The 19,834-nt window shown below is 42.1% G+C and overlaps 1 protein-coding gene across 1 annotated transcript in view; it reads left to right on the forward strand.

Annotated features, from left to right (window-relative positions):
* The window catches only part of LOC142454352 (myomesin-2-like), a 109,829-nt gene that overhangs the window by 13,839 nt on the left and 76,156 nt on the right, over positions 1-19,834 (forward strand). The window contains exons 6-8 of the mRNA XM_075555685.1: positions 9,184-9,272; positions 9,353-9,403; positions 12,161-12,325. Coding sequence (XP_075411800.1) covers positions 9,184-9,272; positions 9,353-9,403; positions 12,161-12,325 — 305 coding nt within the window. The remainder of the gene's footprint in view (positions 1-9,183; positions 9,273-9,352; positions 9,404-12,160; positions 12,326-19,834) is intronic.

A 19,834-nucleotide genomic window follows, 5' to 3' on the forward strand; every position in this document is an offset into this window, starting at 1 on the left:
TACAATAGCCAGTCTTGTGTTTTATTAGTCACACCACCACACTGTATTATCCCCCCTTCCACCTGTCTTGCAGAATGAATTTAGGACTAAACTTTTAATATATATATATATGTATATAAAACTTAGTTGCTCAAATTCTGATTTGAGATAAACTTAAAATCCTCTTATAAGTTGAGGACATTGAGCCTTGTCTACCCATAACAAATTTGTCTTTTAAGCTTTTTTCTGTTCATCTTTAAAATAGATCAGTCTTCTTGGTTTCTTCCATGAAGTTGTTTTGGGGGTACTTCAAATGGAAATGTTGGGATGCTACTGTGCCGCATGGAAGTCTGTCAAATTGGAGACCAAAAAAACCCGCTCTCTGTCTATTCTGGGAACTTGTCCAAACAGAAAAATAAACCCTTTGCCTCTTAATCAGTTGCTTGCAAATTCTTACTGCCTGAAGTGAAGGCTAGAATTAGATTTTGTGGGCTGGCTAAATGCACTGGGACGGGGAGAGAGACGAGAAAGGAGAGAAAAAACAGAGTCCTGTTGGGCTGTAGTAACACATGGGGGGCAAACTGCTCAGTCTCAACATGAGCTGTGGACAGAGTTCTCATTTAGGCCAAGTATGTTCAATGGTTGCCAAGCCTTTCCTCTCTGTGTACATAGTGTCTATGTTCATTGCTGTCCACAAGCGTCTGTGTTTCTTAATCGTTCTCAACTAAGAGTGGTCTACGAGCCAATTGCGGCACAGACAGACAAACAAACACGCTCTTGCAGTCCAGAGGAGTCTGAGTAGAATGACTCCCTAAGGGTATCTTTTTTTCCCCCATTTATTTATTTATTACATTTTATTAGGGGCTCATACAACTCTTATCACAATCCATACATATATATACATCAATTGTATAAAGCACGTCCGCACATTCCCTGCCCCAATCATTCTCAAAGCATTTGCTCTCCACTTAAGCCCCTTGCATCAGGTCCTAAGGGTATCTTGGTTACAATATTTATGGAACAAGATCACTAGGCCTTTCTTCCATGACATCAGCATGGAAGTGTCGTACCTCCCACTTCAGGTGAGTAGTCAGCACAGTTTGTGACACCCAAATGCCTCTGCTGTGGCCAAGAGTTCACAAAGTTTTAGTCTTCAGCCTTGATAGATGCATTACATTTATTTATAAAAATATATACTCATATATGTATCTAGCGTCAACCATATTTTATATCGTATAATACAAAGGGAGTGTAAAATGAATGAGAAGTTTAATTTGGGGGGGTTTCTATTCAGTAAACTATTTTGTATTCTCTCAGCTTAGTGGACCTTATAGTGGAGATCACTGTCGTAAACGAGTGGGTCTGCATATTTTCATGTTTATGGGCTTCATTCACTAAAGGAAAGCTGGGACCATTTTCTTTCTTTCTTTTTTAAATCACTTTCGAGTCAGTCGACTTAAGAATATACAAGAAAATTTTGTGTACCCTGTAGAAGGTTAATGGATTCAACTCTCCATGGTTGAGAGGTCTGACATTTGACTTTGTTCTTCTCTCCCAGTGCAAACATTCTTTCCTCTGATCCCACTCTCTCCTGCCAAGTTGCCTACAGCCATCGACTCTGTTCTGACTCATAGTGACCTGCGAGGGGTCCAATAGAACTGCTTTCTCGGGTTTCCAAAGTTGTAAATCATTTCTGGAGCAGAAAGCCTCATCTTTCACTTCTAGCGCTGCCGGTGGGTTTGAACTGCTGACCTTGCAGTTAGCATTCTAATGAATAACCTAGATGCCACCAGGACTCCTTTTACAGCTAAGTAGTAAGTGCTAATTGGTTACTTGACAAAATAATCAGTGCTAATGTGCTAGGCAGCTTACCCCACCTCCTCCTTGCCAGGCCTTAAAACCTTAAGTCAATGGAAAAACAAGCCTAAAAGCTGTGCGTTGGCTTAAAGGACTTGTTCTGATTTCTTCTTTTCTCCTAGGACAAATAATTAATTTCCAGTCATTCTATTATACGCTTTATTTTTCTCCTCTGGCAAGGAGCAGTGAAATAGAAATTAATTGCAGTTCTTAAATTGTTTAGAATCTATTTTGTAATAATATGGACAAGAAGAAGGCCTTTGTGTAGGATTATCCTTTAAAGATTTTGGTCCATGATTTCCACTAATAGATTTTAATTAATAATATATAAAGTTAATATAATTCTTAGACATAAGAAAATGTTTTGAGATATATATATTTTAATTAATAAAGAGATATATTTATTTAATCATCAAAGTCACCAATAAATGTCTTTAAATAGCTTAAAATGTATGCTATTTATTAGTGAACAAATGAGGATGATCAGGCTATTCCAATGAACACATAGATTTAGAATTTGTTAATGCTGGTTATAGTCTTATCATCTTAATCTCAGAAATCAACCTTTTAAAAAAATCCTGGATTTTATGCTGATTATACAATATTGAACAAAATCATGATTTATAAAGATAAGAAGTTGCAAATGGAAGCATTAAATTTTACCTTGAAATTTCCATACATTATTTAGTTAAAGAGCGATGGTTAAGAAACCTTACCTGAGGGTCATGAAGAAACAAATTAGGCTGCTGGACAAAACTCTTGTTGAACTTCACCAGTGAACTAGTACCAGGATCAACATAAAATGTGCTGTTACTAAAGTTTCTTGCACTTGACCTGTGGTACTGGGAAAGGAGATTGAAAGCACCATGGCCTCCTACAAGGACAAACCAGTCTGTCTGGGAAGAAGTAAGGCCAGAGTGCTCCTTAGAGGCAAGGATGGCAAGACTTTGTCTTACATACTCTGGACCTGCTGTCAGGTGAGACCAGTCCCTGCAGAAGGACGTCATCGTTGGTAGAGTAGAAATGCTGCAAAAAAGGGGAAGCTCTCAATGAGATGGCCCGACACAGTGGCCGCAGCAATGGGCTCAGGCAGAGGAACAATGGTGAGGATGGCGCAGGCTCGAGCGGTGTTTCGGTCTGTTGTATATAGGGTCGCTACTGGTCAGAGCTGACTCGATGGCATCCAGCAACAACTCGAGTTCATTTTCATGCGTACACGAGTCTGTTCCAAAGGTATTCAATGACGTCTCTGTGATCAGTGGATGGCTATGAGAGTAATTCTCTCTGTAATACAGATGTGGCCATTTCTCTATCTGTATACTGAGCAAATTATCACAGAAACTGGTTATATGAAGTAGACCGTGGGATCAGGATTAGAGAGAGGTCTATTAACAACCTGCAGCTTGCAGATGACAAAACCTTGCTTGCCGACATCGAGGAGGACCTGGAGCACTGTCCAATGGAGATGAAGGGCTCCGGCCTTCAGTGTGGACTGAAAGTCAATGTGGTGAGAACTCCGATACCCACAGCCGGCCCCGTGGGGAGCATCCTGGTAAACTAAGAAAATGGTGAAGTTGTCAAGAATTGTGTCTTGCTTGGCTCTACCATCAATGCTCCTGAAAGCAACAGTCACAAGATCAACGGACACACTGCGTTGGGTGAATCTGCTGAGAATGCAGAAGAGTTGATGCATATGGATTATGGTAGGAGAGAAGAATATTGAAAGTGACATGGACTGCCCAAAGAACTGCTTATTTTGTCGTGGAAGAAGGATAGCCAGAGTGCTCCTTAGAACCATGGATGGCGCAACTTTGTTTCCTGCATTTTAGACACGTTACCAGGCCGGGCCAGCCCTGGAGGCCATTATGCTTTGTAAAGGAGCGAAAGGGCAGAAGGCCCTGGACATGACGGAGCGAGACGGCCCCTGCACCAATGGGTGCAAACAGAGGAACAAGTGTGAGCACGGCGCTGGCCTGAGCGATGCTCTGCTCTGTGCACACGCTTGTTGATGATACCCACCAGCGACGTTTCAGTATGGTCCCTTCCAAAGGAGAGTTCTCATCAAAGCAGTGGCTTCTGAGCAGGCCCACCGGGCCAGCTAAATTCAAAGCAAAGAGGCCAATTCACAAAGTTGCAGTGGCTGCTTATAGGGATTCCCAATGGTGAGCTTGATAGATTTTCTAGAAGGATACAGGACAATCATGAGGCTTATGACCTATTTTAACAAAATGGAAAATTGCACTGGTGAGCAAAGGCCAGTAAAAGTGAATTCTTTTCCATCACCAGAAGGCACTTGCTCATAGGAAAACATTACTCCATCAGCCCTACAGCTCTGGTCTTGACCCTCAGACTTGTTGTTGTTGTTCCAACTCAAAGAACATCTAACACAGCAGTTCTCAACCTGTGGGGTCGAACAACCCTTCCATAGGGGTCGTCCGATTCACAACAGTAGCAAGATGACAGTGATGAAGTAGCAGTGAAGATACTGTTATGGTTGGGGGCCACCACCACATGAGGACCTGTCTGAAAGGGTCGTGGCCTGAGGGAGGTGGAGAAGCCCTGCTCTCGCGGGATTTGAGCCCCTGACAAGGAGCAAACTTCACTTTCATGTGCTGTCCACTCGAGAGGGCTGACTTCTTCAGGACAGGATCACAGGATGAAAACACTGCCCTCTGGAGAATGTAGACCGTGATGGATAATTTGTTGAGAGCCAATATCATATTTTGACAATTTTTTATGACTTTGTAGTAATACTTTTATACCTTATCCTCATATGTAATGCACATTTTTTACTACCATTTAAACAATGCTAAAACCCAAATTTGTGGCACATTTGGGAAATGCTGTTTGCAACACAAGTTGAAAGCTGCTCTTACTCATGTCCAGAAGGGTTCTTTGACTGAGGCACGTAACAAGATGGAAAAAGACTGATAGAGGTAGATGAACGCTAAAAGATAAGTAAGTATAGATTTTGCCCAACGACTTCACACAGACTTAGGGTTTAAGGAGTCTGGTTGTTCAGGTATTGAGAACAAGCCTAATGCGTTTGGCTAAAGAGGCAGTTTTTGTGCTGGGTCAACCAGATTTCCCTGGTGAAATCCATACCACATCTGCCCCATTTGCCTGGACTATGCTGGAATGCATGGCACAGGGCACAGAGCACAGCGCTCTCCGCTATCAACCTTAGTCTTTATCTCGTCAAAACACGTGCTCTAGGCTGGGAGATTTGCAGCACCATGTTTCGCATACTGCTTTGCTCCTCTCCAATGACCTCTCCATGTCTATTGTTTCCCACTGTGCGCCATTGCTCTCCCCCCTCTCCTCTCCTCTGCCCTGCCCCCTCTCCTCTGCTCTCCCCTCTCCTCTGCTCTCCCCCTCTCCTCTGCTCTCCCCTCTCCTCAGCTCTCCCCCTCTCCTCTGCTCTCCTCCCTCTCCTCTGCTCTCTTCTACTCTCCTTCCTCTCCCCCCTCTCCTCTGCCCCCTCTCCTCCCTCTCCTCTGCTCTCCTCCCTCTCCTCTGCTCTCCCCCCTCTCCTCTGCCCTCCTCTCTCTCCTCTCCTCTACTCTTCTCCCTCTCCTCTGCTCTCCCCCTCTCCTCTGCTCTCCTCCCTCTTCTCTGCTGTTCTCCGCTCTCCTTCCTCTCCTGTGCTCTCCTCGATGCTCCTCTGTTCTCCCAATCCTCATGCTGTTCTTAATCCAGGTGGGAATGTCTCAGGGTAAGGTTTAAGGCTGATCCCAGAAGAGAAATACCTTCTACTTTAGTAAATTCATTCACTAAAATGCAGTGGTTTAATTGTTTAGATAAAGTAGCACAAGCACAAGATAAAAAAAAGATCAAGCAATAGAAAAGGATTTATAGTAGAGCTAATTCTTCCTGTCATCGTCTGTTCCCTGTCCTCCAGGTTTACTCCCGAAAGTCAGCTACTTTATCCTGTTTCGTGTGGGTATAAGTATGCATTTGTTATATGGATAAATGAGCATACAATGTTAATGTTCAGCAATAGAGAGGCTTCTATACAGTGGAATTTTTATGTGTGTTACACACGTCCTCTATTACTTGGCTCCTGAGGATATGCTGATACCTGCCGTGCACTTGTGAAATGCATAGCAAAGTAGTTTCTAATGAGTCCAGGCTAGAATTGTAGTTTTGTTGATGGGCTTTGTAGTTAGGTTTGTATCCCTCTAAGGTGAACTAGGAGATAATGAACTTAGTTTGTAAATCTGCACGGACTGGGCTCTGTTGTGTGATTTCTCCCTTGAGCCGTAGCATTTAAAGGCGGCCAGATGGTATGCCATTGACACATTAAAGCTGCATTTGAACTTCATGAAGGAGTTCTCAGTAGATAGCACAGGTCTCTGAAATGTCCTCGCGCCTTTACTGATGACACTGCGGACTTTTAGTTGGAGAAAATGTTTTGAGCTTCAAGTGGAATGGAGAAGAAAATAAAATTATGAACGACCAAATAACAATTGGATTTATCTCTGGGAACACTGACTCTATCGCGCTTTTTAAAAGTAAGACTTGAGTACATGACTTTGGGTAAATGATTGTTTGTTTTCCTTTTTGCTTCTTACTTAGGAATTTTAGATTTCCCTTCCCAGATGGGCACAATGTTCACTGTGCCCCTTCTTGGAAAGACACTAGGAACTATCAGAAAAGTTGTAAATTTCTGAGTCAATTGGACCCTGCTTAGCAAGCTTCTTAAAATATCAACTTTCTCATCATGGTTACAAACCTAAAACCAAACTCACTGCCACAAAGTGGATTTCTACTGATAGTGACCCTATAGGTCCGGGTGGAACTGCCTCTGTGGCTTTCCAAGATGGTAACTCTTTCTGGTAGTGGAAAGCCTCATCTTTTTCTCAAGGAGCTGATGGTGTTTCCAACTGCTGAGCATGCAGTTAGCAGCCCAGCACAGAAACACCGTGTCACCAGGGCTCCTGTCATCCTGGCTAGCAGGTTAGTCATTTCCGTTTTCAGGGCGCTTGAGAATGTTATGTAAAATACTAAACGCAAAGTACCTAGCAGAGTGGCTGCAAGTTACTCAAAGTGTAGTAACGATGTCTCCCTCATATAGCCCCTTCCTTCAGCAGACTGTGCTGGGGAAACGGAGGGGGCACAGAGTTAAGAAACTACGCTTCAGATAATGTGAGATAGTAGGTCTCTGAGCAGTGCAGTTAGCTTTGGCTTCACGACTAATCAAACGGTTGCAGGTTCAAATTCATTCATTGGCATTGTGAAAAACAGGTCCAATGGTCTTCTTTAAAAATCTAACCTGTGGCCAGTGGATTAATTCCAATTCACAGTTATAGGACTGAGTAGAATTGCCCCTTAGGAGTCTTAAGGCTGTGACCTCTATGGAAGTAGACTGCCATGTCTTTCTCCCAAGGAGTGGCTCATGGATTTCAACTAACGAGTTTGGGGGTTGCAGGGGAGTACTTTAACCAATGCACCATCAAGGGTCCAAAAAATTCTATGTGGTTCAGTTCTTTCTTGTGACACATGACATTTCCATGAGTAGCCGTCAACTTGAGGACAATGTGTTTGCTTCCGGATTTTTTTACGGTGGATTTGGGAAGTCTGAAGAGCTACATCTTTGTAAAGCTGGGTTCATGGGCAATTCCTGTGCCATGTTTTTTTCTAGGGATGACGACGCGTCCATCCCTCCATAACTCCTTAAGGAGGACAACCTCAAGGGTGATCCAACATAGACATTTTCCCAAGACCCTTGGAGAGTGATTCCTATCTGAATATTACTTTGAGATTCTGAATAAAATTTCATATAAGCTCCTTGGTAGAGAGTTTCTCACTTAAGGAACTAAATGTCTCTCTCTGCACTTACCTAATAATCTCTTCATGCCTGATTCACATAAATTCACATAAGTTCTGGTTGGGGGCTTTGATCTCGGCTGTCTCTTTCTGGGTTTTAGTTTAAAGGGGCTTTGGTAATGGAAACCAGTAGATTCTGGGATGATGGCATCATAAACAGACTATCATTTTAATGTTCTTCCCCAAATATGAAAGGACTTCAAGATATTCATTGGGTAATTCATTTATCTTTTAACTTAAATATTCTACAAACTCTTTTAAGCTCCCTGACTCCCCCATATCAATATAACATGGAATATCATAAAACGGGGGCTTGGTTTTGAGAAATTGGGTTATAGAGGAGAAGAAAGCAGTGAGGAATTGCAAGTATGCAAGAATCAATGAATTGTAGGAAAATATCATATGAAAATGGTACAAATAGAAACTGTTGAGTTGGTGTATATTTTGTTGAGTATATTCTCAATAATAACAACAAAATAAGTAAAATTACGAAAAAGAAATAGAGAAAACAAGACTCCTATAGCTAGTGGTTTACCTCTGCCATTGGCCTGCAAAGGCTCACCTTCAGCTTATCCCTGAAGTTGCCTGTAAAGGTTATTGTCTCCTGACATTTACACTCAAGCATCTCAAATGAAAAGTATAATTAGCAATTTACCAGCATGAAATCTCTCACCCAAATAAAATTTTAAAGCAAAAATTGTGAGGATCATGCAAGGCATGGCTCTCAAGTGTTAGTGTGCATAAGTATGGCCTAGGAAAGTTAATTATAAGTGAAAATCCTGCCTTTGAAATAGCACTTGAGATGATTCACAGAGAGTTTGTCCAGAAATAGCATTGATTTAGAGGGTCTGGCATCTACAAAAGGAGCCCCAATAGAATAGTGGGTTATGTACTGGGCTGTTACCTGCAAGGCTGGCAATTCAAAAGCACCAGCTGCTCTAAGGAAGAAAGATGAGGTTTTCTAGCCCCATGCAGGTTTTCACTCTCAGAAATCCAATGGGAGCGGTTCTATATGGTCACTATGAGTCAGGATTGACTCAATGACCCTGAGTCATTTTACAGCTTCCTTCTCTAAAGAACAGTTATCAGCTTCTCTGAGGTCTGCTCACTCACTATTCCATCATGAATATTTCTGCTAGCTCATACAACTGGGGCCTTCTCATTGACAAGATAATCAACTAATTCCATGGAAATGGAAACATAAGGCCTGAATGAAATGTAAATTTCTCTTTGAGAATGAGATAAAGGGATGGTAGAAAGTGCTAATAACTTTTCCCCGATAATTTGAAGCCAAACCTTAGTGTAGATCAAATGTTTGCCCATGTCATGTATAAATACTCCTGTAGGCTCTCATACTGTTCCAAGGATGAAGTTGGTTTTCTGAAACACATAATTCATTAACAAATGATCCACATCATACATTTTTTTGAAGAATGGCTTTGTTCAAATTTAGGCCACCAGTGATGATAGAAAACGCCCACAGTATGCTGAGAACCCTGTCTTATTTTTATTTGAAAGGGCAAATTTTGATGATACTGCAACGTATACAGCTGTGGCCACTAATGTTCATGGACAAGTGTCAACCAACGCTGCCGTGATGGTGAGAAGTGAGTACTCCTCGACAAAAGAAAAAACAGCCACACTGTTGTCATTCTCTCTTTACAGTTTTCACTTCATTATCTTACAGGGTTTAGAGGAGATGAGGAGCCATTCCACTCAGTGGGACTGCCAATTGGATGCAAGTATTCCCCACCCCTTTCTTGGGGGAAAAATGTTTAAAAACAAAACAATGCCTATAATTTAAGAGTCAATTTAAAAATCATATTTCAAAAGCTTTTCCAATATTTTAGTGGCTGTGTGAGAATTTCAGTAATTTTTCCTCATGTAATTAGTTGATATTTTTCAAAAATGATGAAACTGTAGCCTGGAGTGACTGGACATTTTAAATTTGGGAGAAAAAAACCCACAAACCTAAAACATTCCACAAAATGAATTCATATGCTTGACCTGGATGTATAACATGACCATATTTTACAGTTAAGGATAAGGTTTGCTTCCTCTCACCACACTCTGCTGTCATTGACTTCTTATGTCACTTCTTATCAAAATAGAATGTGCAGTGATAGCTGCTTGCTCAGACGGGTTTTAGGTTTGATGTTAAAAGTTTAAAAAATATTCTTTGTTATAACTCATTGCCATTGAATGATCATTGAGTCTATTTCAACTCACAGCAACATTGTAAGATAGAGCATTGCCCCCTCGGCCTTCAGAGCCTCTCTCTCTATGTACGAGGGCAGACTGCCTCCTCTGTGTTTGGTGGGGAGGCTGTTGGGCTGGAAGTGCCCGTCTTTGGTTCGCTGTCCAGTGCTGAGCCCCCTCTGTGACTGGGCTGCCTGCTCTGGCTTAGACACAACACGTCCTCAATTATGTGCAGGCAGCATTCGAGACTTTCCTCTTCGTGCGATTGCCTGCTCCTTCATTTATCGTTTTCATGTTCATGTTTCCTATGAAGCCATTCTACTGAATGTGGCACGCACTATTCCACAGTGTGGCGACACTACAGATGATGAACTTCACCCACTTCCCTGTTGCCAAGGTTGCCCAGGACACCAAAACACCCCCAATGAAACCCCAAGCAAAACCCACTGCCATCAACCAAGCAGATTGGACTCAGGGTGATCCTAGAAGGCAGAACAGAATCACCCCTTTGGGTTGATGAGACTCTAAACTTCACAGGAGCAGAGAGCTTCTGTTTTCAAACAGCTGGCATTTCTGCTAGCAGTTCAACGTGTACCCTACCACACCACGAGATTCCTCAATTGACCAGCAGTGGCAGAAATAGTCTTATCCTATCACAGCGTCATCAATGGAGCCACAGGGACCCTGTCATAAGATGTGTTTGTTTCTGAATTCCAGGACCAGTTTTAGACTGGAAGACCAAGATGATGGGTTATCTCGTCAATGATTGTAGAGGGCAATCATGCTGATGGCATTGAAGAATTATGACTTGATATATTCATTTTAAATATGACTTATTACTAAGGCTTGAGATTTAGATTTTACATGAATTTTCTACGGAATAATTACATAGTCTCATAGAAATTTTCATTTTACTACCATTTGGTACACAGATGCTATGAATTATGTGTCAGTGGAGAATGGACTAAATCAGTGATTGAATGTAAATTTTGTCTTGACCCATCAAGTACTTCTTGTCTAGTTTACTTTTGGTCATTTCTGTGCCCACTGTAGTGTATGGGCTTCTATTCAACACTGGGTGGTGTCCAAGACCACTAACTGGCAAATAGAAACAGGTCGGGCGAAAACAGCGAGATCTGAGAGTTTGCGAGTTCACCAATATCTGAGGGGAGGAGCAACTGTCCCCACCTGTCCATGAAACTGCGTGGGCTCTCAGCGTTTACCTGGCCCTATCCGCTTGCGTCCTTCTATTTGTTAAAAATTTAACTTTTAAAATAAAAATGCTGCCGTATATTCAAAAGCATAGATAAGTATAGGTAAAAATATAACAGAAGCTCATGTATTCACTACCCATATTTTAAAAATGTTAGTAGTCAACTTCAAGTATCTTGTTTTAATTTATTGAGGCAAAATGTTCACAACATAAAACTAATCATTTTAATGTTCTATTCGATGCAGCCTCGGTTACTTTTAAAGAGGTAAAATATAGCACTGACACGATCCAAGCACCACCCTTCCCTTCAGCCTCGCCTCTTCCCCAAACTTCATCCTGAGAGAGGGTCTGGAAGGGTGCAGCTATTTGGTAAATTTGAAGTGCTCACAAGAATTTGTAAGCTCTAAATATAAGTAAATCACTGTTTTCTCCTGTAATTCACTTCTTTTTAAGAAAAAAGATGAAACACTTTCTTTTTGAGAGTTATGCACAGTGATACGTACAGCTGCAACGGGCTGCAGTATGCGTGACATCAGAGACCTGCGTTGAGATGGTAACCACCAGGTCTGCGGTGCAAACCCACCACCTCTCCTTGGGAGAAAGACGAGGTTTTCGGCTCCCATAGAAATTTACAGTCTTAGAAACCCGACGGGGCAGGTCTACTCTGTCCCGTCCGGTTGCTATCAGTTGGAATGGACTCAATGACAGTGAGTTGGAGTTTGTCTTTTAGAACCCATGCCATTCTGTTGCCAGCCATGGCACAATTTATTTGGAAGAGGAAAAACTGTGTGACCTCAGAGTGGATGCAGTTTTCCTAAATGCACACATTTGGGGTCAACCTACAACTTCAGTCACGGAAGACAGGGTTCAGCTTCCAAGTGGCCTCCAGGGACACCCAGGCTGGGGACCTTCTTTTGTATACATGGCAAAATAAGAATCCCAGAGCTGATTTGCTGACTCTGCTGAGAAAACTAACCCAACCCCTGCCATGATGAAACACACGTTTGTGGTAACAGCATTGTATCTGTACGTGGTGCTCAAAATCTACTCACCTGACGTCAACTGTCTGATTAATTTGTACAGTGCCTTTGTCGTCTGTGATTCCATACACGCACTTTGATGTGCAGTTTTTGGATAAATTTGGGGTCACCTTTAAGAGAGAAGGAGAAACCGTTACTCTCAAGTGTACCCTGTTGGTGACGCCGGACTTGAAAAGGGTGCAGCCGCGAGCCGAATGGTACCGAGACAGTAAGTACACCGCCAGGCCCGGGCTCCCATGCGAACACGGCTTCCTGTGCACGGGTCAGTGGAGTGTAAGTTATTTGTATAAAAATGAATTTGATAACAATTTGGAATTTGCCTCGTCTACCTTGGGTTTTCAAGATTTCCTACCATGGCATAACCCGCAGGAAGGAACGCAGTCAGGAGGGACTAGACTAGAGAGAGAACTGGCTGCAGAGTCACTGATCTGGAAATTCACTCAGAGGAATTGCTAAGAGACTAACTGAGAGGCATTTGAATTTAGAAGGGTGTCTCAAGTATTTTTTAATAGCTACTTAAAAATGTTATCTACATGAGATAGGTCTCGTGGATTTCCTCCCCCAAATCACACAATAGCTAATATTCACTGAAGCTTAGTATGTATTAGGCTGCACATGTAATATGTCATCTAATCTTTATGGCAACCATCGGAGGGAGGCACTGTTATGGCTTCCATATTAAAGCAGGAGACACTGAAATGAAATCAGACATTCTAGGTGTTCCATCGACCAGTGGCACAGCTGGGATTTGAAGCCAGGAATGTGGTTCGAGGGTCTGTTCTTATTCGCTCTACACCATGAGAGTTTGTGGTGGCAGGTAGATTTAACATGGTCGTTAACTTTTTCAAGAGAAATAGAATTATCTTCTGGAGCCTAGAATTCTGGTAACATGGCAGTTTTATAAAACTTAACTAATTTTTATGGAATATCTATGGTTATAAAAATTCTTCTTCTGACTTCTGTTTTTTCCATATCTACTTAGAGCCTTGTGATATTTGAGTGGGATTTATTTATAAAAGTAGCTACATATTAGCAGCCATAATCAGGTCTTCATAGACTTTATTATTCAAGTGAAAGCAATGGAGACAATCCTCTTTGGCTTATTTTTAGACATTAAAATGCAAGGGGATACTTTTTACTATTTAAAATTAATAAGCTGAAAGTCACCAGGTGGCTGGTAAGCCCCAGAGGCAATGTCAGTCAGCTGAATGAAATCCGCCAGCAGATATGAAGAAATAGACTCTGCAAACAGGAAATTTGGAATTACTGACACAATTTAAAATGGATTAGTACTCTAAAGCTAGCAGACTGCAGTAATCACAGAAGAGAAAAACCTCGGCTACTTATAGTAAAACCTAAAACGACTTTGAGTGTGATCTGCACTTGAGGTTGCTGTGGTAAGCAATAATAAGGTAATTACAAACAATGGAACCAGCCTTATTTCCAGGAACTGATTTCTAACCCGACATCCTGCTAATGCTGAGCAGTGAATTTGACCTTTGGATTCTGTTGCAAGTTGATCTAGATTGCCGACATATTTAAGAATGAAAGCCATTTTATCCCGTAATGGGGAAAATGTTGTCAGAGAGAAACAGGCTCCCTTGACAAGGTGCCTGGGAAATGGCTCACTCTAAGTGCCTTGGCCTTATTTTGGAAATGTAGACCAGTTTTGAAGTTTCCACACACAGTGATGCCCCACTGGAGGGCACCTTCTGGCGTATAACATGCCGCAGACCCACAGCCTGCCTTTCATCTTTAGGAGAACTCTGCACAGTTTCTGCAGTTTGGAGTGAGCACTCAATGACTGGTTATCAGAAAGCTGTGCAGTCTCCTGAGAACCGGCTCCTTCTCCCAGTACAGCTAGCAACTCTGTCAATTACAGTCGAGGGCAACTGCTAGACAGACCGCTCAAACCATCCCTGTTGGCAGCGCTTAGCAAACCTAACGTAATTTGACGATTTTGAAATTACACATTCGGTGAAGTCTGCCATGCTCGACCCAGGGGACCTGGCAGTCAATAGGACAGTTACTGCCCCTGACATCTGGGTCTTTCATTTTAGCCACGCTGGCAATCAAATACCGCGTAACTCCCACCAGCCAGCTGGCAACAGACAGCTGATGAGCACACAAGACATATGAAAAGCTGTTGTGTTAGCCTTCACCTCTGATCCAGTCTGTCCTTCCACAAATATTTATTGGGTTCTTACAGTATGTCAGACTTTTTTTTCTGGGCCTGAAAAATTAGCAGAAAAGAAGCCGTACAAAGGCCTTAGCTCTCTGGAACTCATATTCGTGGGCAAATGATAGGCCTAAGCACAGCAGAACAAAAGAAATGATCCAGCTGAAGGTCACTGTGACCTCCATATCTTGCCAGACAACGAACTCCTAACTTATTTCCCTGGAGTCGATGCCAACTCATAATAGCCCTGCAGGATGGGGTAGAACTGCTCTGTGGGTTTCCGAGACTGTAACTTTATGAGATCGGATGTCTTGTCTCTCTCCTATATATTGCACATGGTTTAAGCTCACCCCAAAGGTTGGCAGTACATCCCCGCGGAGCGGTGGAAGAAAGATCTGCCCATTGACTTCAGTAACAATCCTGGCTGCGCCCACAGCCTCCCAAGGAACAGTTCGACTCTGTTACCCAGAGGTTGCCCTGAGCTGACGTCACCTCAGTGGTAGTGGGTGTTGGTGGCTCATGAGGGTGACACAAGATAAAGCCAGGAAAGGGGATAGAGAGTAAAGAATTATGGAGGAGCGAGAGATGACTGCAATGCAAAGATGTCCCTGAGTTGTGACCTTTGAGAAGACACCTGGGTAAAATGAGGGAGCAGATTTATAAACACCCAGAGCACTGCAGACAGGGACAAGAACAAAAGCAAAGCCTCTGATGTTGGGTTCTTCAAGGGAAGGCAAGAGCCATGCTCTTGGAGAGGAGAGAGAGAGAAGAAAGAAGGAAATAAGGCTTAAGATACAGATGTTATTATGTTATTATGGTGAGGAGGTTGGATTTTATGGGAAGTGTTTTGAAAATTTCAAGCAAAGGAACAACATATGAATAACAACTTAAAATCCTATTGTGAAAATGTTCCTCCTACTTCTGAGCGGAGAATTGAGTGTGTGAGGGAGGGGGTGATGTACGGAAACAGGAGTACCATTTAGGAAGCTGTGACTGAATCTAGGGGAGCGGCTCTAGTGACTTGAACCTTGCCATTGGGGGAGGACTGGAGGTGGTGAGAAGCAGCAATTTCACCATGATTTGTTGGTTCTTACAGGGTTTGCTTAAACACTGGAAGTGAGGTATAAGAAGAGAGGAATCACTTGCTTTCTCCTAGGAATTGAGCTTGGGAAATTAGGTGACTGGTAATTTATTAGTAGAGACGTTGGGGGCATGAAACAGTTGCTAGGTGTTGCTGAGTTGGCTCTGTTGTGGACAGTTCCAACAGAACGAAACAATTCTGGGCCTTGCCCCTGTTCTTACGCCTGAGCCACTTGTTGCTGACGCTGTGTCAATTCATCTCATTGAAGGTTAGAAATAGGGATTCAAGAATTCAATTTTGTTGTTAGCGGTTGCTGAGTTAGCCCCCTATCCTCAGTAGGAATACAAAAGATTCCTACAGTTTTCTTGGATGTAGTCTGTACAGAAGCAGCTCTCCAGGCCTTTTTGAAAACCATTGGCTGCAATGGAGCCTCCTTGCCTTCTGGAGAGCAGTGGATGGCAAGCTGTTTTAGCCACAAAGGCTCCTTACGTTCAATTTCAGGATGTTAATTTTGAGACACACCATCTGCCTGTCAGCATGTCCTACGGTGGTGGCTTGTGTGTTGCTCATGAGAGAAGACATGATGAGCTGTGGGAGGACATCAAGAACATCATTCATGAAGAAAGCAAAAAGTCATTCAGAAGATAAGAAAGATGAAAGTGGCCATGAGAAGAGGCTCTGAGATTTAATTTAATTTAGCTAAGGCCAATGGAAGAAATGATAGTCAAATAGGTGAACAGGAAACTTCAAAGGGGAGCTCAAAAGGACAAAGTTACAACCTTGTATACAAGTTAAATCTTAGAATGAAATGTGCACAGTCTTAGAAATAAAAACCAAAAACATGCCCAGCATATCTTAAATTAAAGAACTGAAAAAAAAATAATGCCTTGAGTTGTGATATAGAAAGATTCTATGGGGGAGACACTGAAGATGCAGGGAGCATCCAAAGAAGATGGAAAGAGCACAGACAGACAAACACTGCACCGAAAACACTAGTGGACGTTCTGTCATGTTAGCAGGTAGCATATGAACAAGAACAAATCATACTGAAGGAGTAAGTTCCAGCTGCACTGAAAGCACTAGCCAAACACATGACATCGGGAATTGCTGGGATACCAGCTGACACGTTTCAACAAGCTAATGATACACTGGAAACACTCATCTATGCTAGGAAATTTGGAAACCAGCCGCTTGGCCAAATGACTAGAAGTGAAAAGATTCCAAAGAGAGGCGACACAACAGAATTTTCAGATCACAGAACAATATCATATGCAAATACAATTCTACTGACAATCATCCAACAGAGATTGTAGTGGTATATTGATAGGGACTTCCAGAGATTCAGGCCAGATTCAGAAGAGGATGTGGGAACAAGGAACTCGAGAAGAAAGAATATGTTCTGAAACTATAGTAGCAATTTTATAATACTGCTTGATGTGATTGAATTATGGAAGGTTATGATATCTATTTTGTATTAATTTATTTATCGTTGATGTCAGAGGGATGTTGCCTCCAAGCCGAGAACACCAGGAAGACAGTTATCTGTGTTTTATTGACTATGCCAAGGCATTCTCCCGTGTGGATTATTATAAACTATGGGTAGCCTTGAGAAGACTGAGAATTCAAGAACATCTCCTTGAGCTTCTGTAGAACTTGTATGTGGATCACGAGGAAGTCGTGCAAACAAGGCCATGGAACACTGCATGGTTTTAAATCAGGGAATGTGTGAGTCAGAGTTGGATTCTTCCACCATACCTGTTTGATCTGTATGCTGAGCAAATAATCAGACAAACTGGATTATAGGAAGAAGAATCTGGCTTTAGGATCGAAAGCAAGCTGGTCAACAGCCTGTGAAATGCAGGTGACACACTCTTGCTTGTTGAAAGTGAGAAGGACTTGACGCCCTTGCTGATAAAAATCAAGGGTTGCAGCTTTCAGTGTGTGTTACAATTGATTGTAAAGAAGACTAAAATCTTCAAAACTGGACCAATAGATAATATCATGATAAATGGAGAAAAAGATTGACATTGTTAAGGTTTTTATTTTGCTTGGATCCACAATCAATCCACAATCAATGGAAGCAGCAGTCAAGAAATCAAAAAAATATATTTATTGAATTAGGTAAATCTGCTGCATTAGACCTCTGTTTTTCTTTAATTATCATTTTATTGGGAGCTCTTATACATATCATAACTTTCCATAATTCAGTCACATCAAGCAGTGTTGTACAATTGATCCCCAAATCACTTTCAGAACATTATTTCTTCTTGAATTCCTTGATATCAGCTCCCCTTTAGCCCCTTCCTTACCTACCCCCCCCCCCCCGAACCTTTATTTATCTTCCTGATAGTAGGGGTTTTTGGGTTATTTTTGCCATATCTTACAGAACCCAATATATCCATTCACATACAATTCTGTTGTTCAATCCCATTGAGTGGGGTTATACAGTCATCAGTGTTATCAACTCCCCCTGCCCCTCACTTCCCCTACCCCCTGGGAATTCTTACTCCTCTGTTTCTGAAGGGTTATATATCTTGAATTTCATGTACCAAATGATCTTAAATATACAGATGAACATGCACAAATCTAACATGAATAATGAGGTAAAACAAATAAAAATCATGAGAGTAAGGGGAAGAAATATTAAAGAATCACTGTATAGTTATGTGGTTCATCAGTGTTATACCACACCATGGATTTATCATCTGTTCCATGTGACCCTTCTGAGAGGGACTGTCTAATTATCTTACAGGTGGGTTTTGGGTCTTTACTACATCCATATCCCTTCACATTGATTTGGTTTCTTGCTTTTGAATTTCTGATACCTCTTCCCTTCGACACCTCATGATCACACAGGCTGGTATGCTTATTCCATGTAAGCTTTTTTGCTTCCCTGCTAGATGGCTGTTTATTTAACTACAAGCCTTTAAGATCCCAGATGCTCTATCTTTCAATAGCCAGGCACCATTAGCTTTCTTCATCACAACAAGACCTTTAGAGTGCTGAAAATCAAGGCTGTTACTTTGAGGACTAAGGTGTGCCCGACATATTCTATCACTTCATATGCATGTGAAACTTGGACACTGAACAAAAAGAAATACATCTGAATCATGGTGCTGGCGAAGAGTATTGGAAACACTATGGACTGCCAAAAGAGCAAACAATTCTCTCTTGGAAGAAGTGCGGCCAGAGCCCTGCTTAGGGGCAAGGATGGTGAGACTTCATCTCACGTACTTTGCACATGTTGTCAGGAGAGACCTGGAAAAGGACATCGTAGTTGGTAGAGTAGGTGGCAGAGAAAAAGAGGAAGGCCCTCGAGGAGATGGATTGACACAGTGGCTGCGACAATGGGCTCAAGCATGGGGACACTTGTGAGGCTGGGGCAAGGCCTGGCAATATTTTGTTCTGCTGTAGATAGGGGCACGAAGGATCGGAACTGACTGGATGGCATCTAACAAAAACAATAATTTTGGGATGCCTGCTAGACATCCCAGTTGACATGTTGAGTAGGCAGACGTTTCATGAGTTCGAAGCTTTAGAGAGAGGTCAGGGACAAATAATTAAGTAATGAGAGTCTCTGCCATTCAAGGGTATTTAAAACCCTGGGACACTTGAGTCCATTTAATGTGTATAGACCGTACTGAGGACATACCTGAACTAATCAGTTAGTTTTATGTAAAATTCCTAATTAAATAATAGCCTAACGTAAAATAGTCAGGTGATGTTGTGTAAGTAATGGGCTACTAGGTCCATGATTCGAATCGGTAACGGTATTAGAAATTAAAACCAGTATATTCTATCCTGTAGCATCACTATGAGTCTGAAATATGACAGCTGGTTCTGTTTTCTTTTGTTTCTTTGTTGGTGGATCCAGGAGGAACCCTGGTAGGGCAGAGATGAAAAGCTCCACTTCTAATTGTAATATTGGTTGTTTGAACCAATCAATTCGCTTTGTGAGAAGAAAAGTTTTGACAGTATGTTTCCATAAAGATTTACAGCATTCAAAACCCTGTAGGTTCTATAGGGTTCCTATGAATTAGAACTGACTTGCTAGCAGTGTAGTGTTGGGTGGTTCCACTGTTCAGTGGTTAGTGGCTGTGTTAGTCTAGGTAGACTAGAGAACCACATCCACAGAAACTCATGTATATAAGAAAGAGTTTTATATAAAAGGTAAGTGTACATTAAGAAAGCATCCCAACCCCATCCAGTCCAAGCGCATAAGTCCGACTTAGCCCATATGTCTGACACTGATCTACAAAGTCCTCTTCAACCTCATAAAACACACACAGTGACTGATGCCGAATGCAGGAGGATCACCAGCCAGTGGGTAGAAAGTCTTTGAATCCAGTGGCCGTGATAAGCACCTCAGCGCTGGCAAGGTCTCTACGAGGCTTCTCCAGCACCCAGGGCTGCATCAGGGTAGGTCTATGTGGCTTCTCCTCAGGGATGGCATGCAG

This window comes from Tenrec ecaudatus, chromosome 8 (genome assembly GCF_050624435.1).
Source record: "Tenrec ecaudatus isolate mTenEca1 chromosome 8, mTenEca1.hap1, whole genome shotgun sequence".
NCBI lineage: Eukaryota > Metazoa > Chordata > Mammalia > Afrosoricida > Tenrecidae > Tenrec > Tenrec ecaudatus.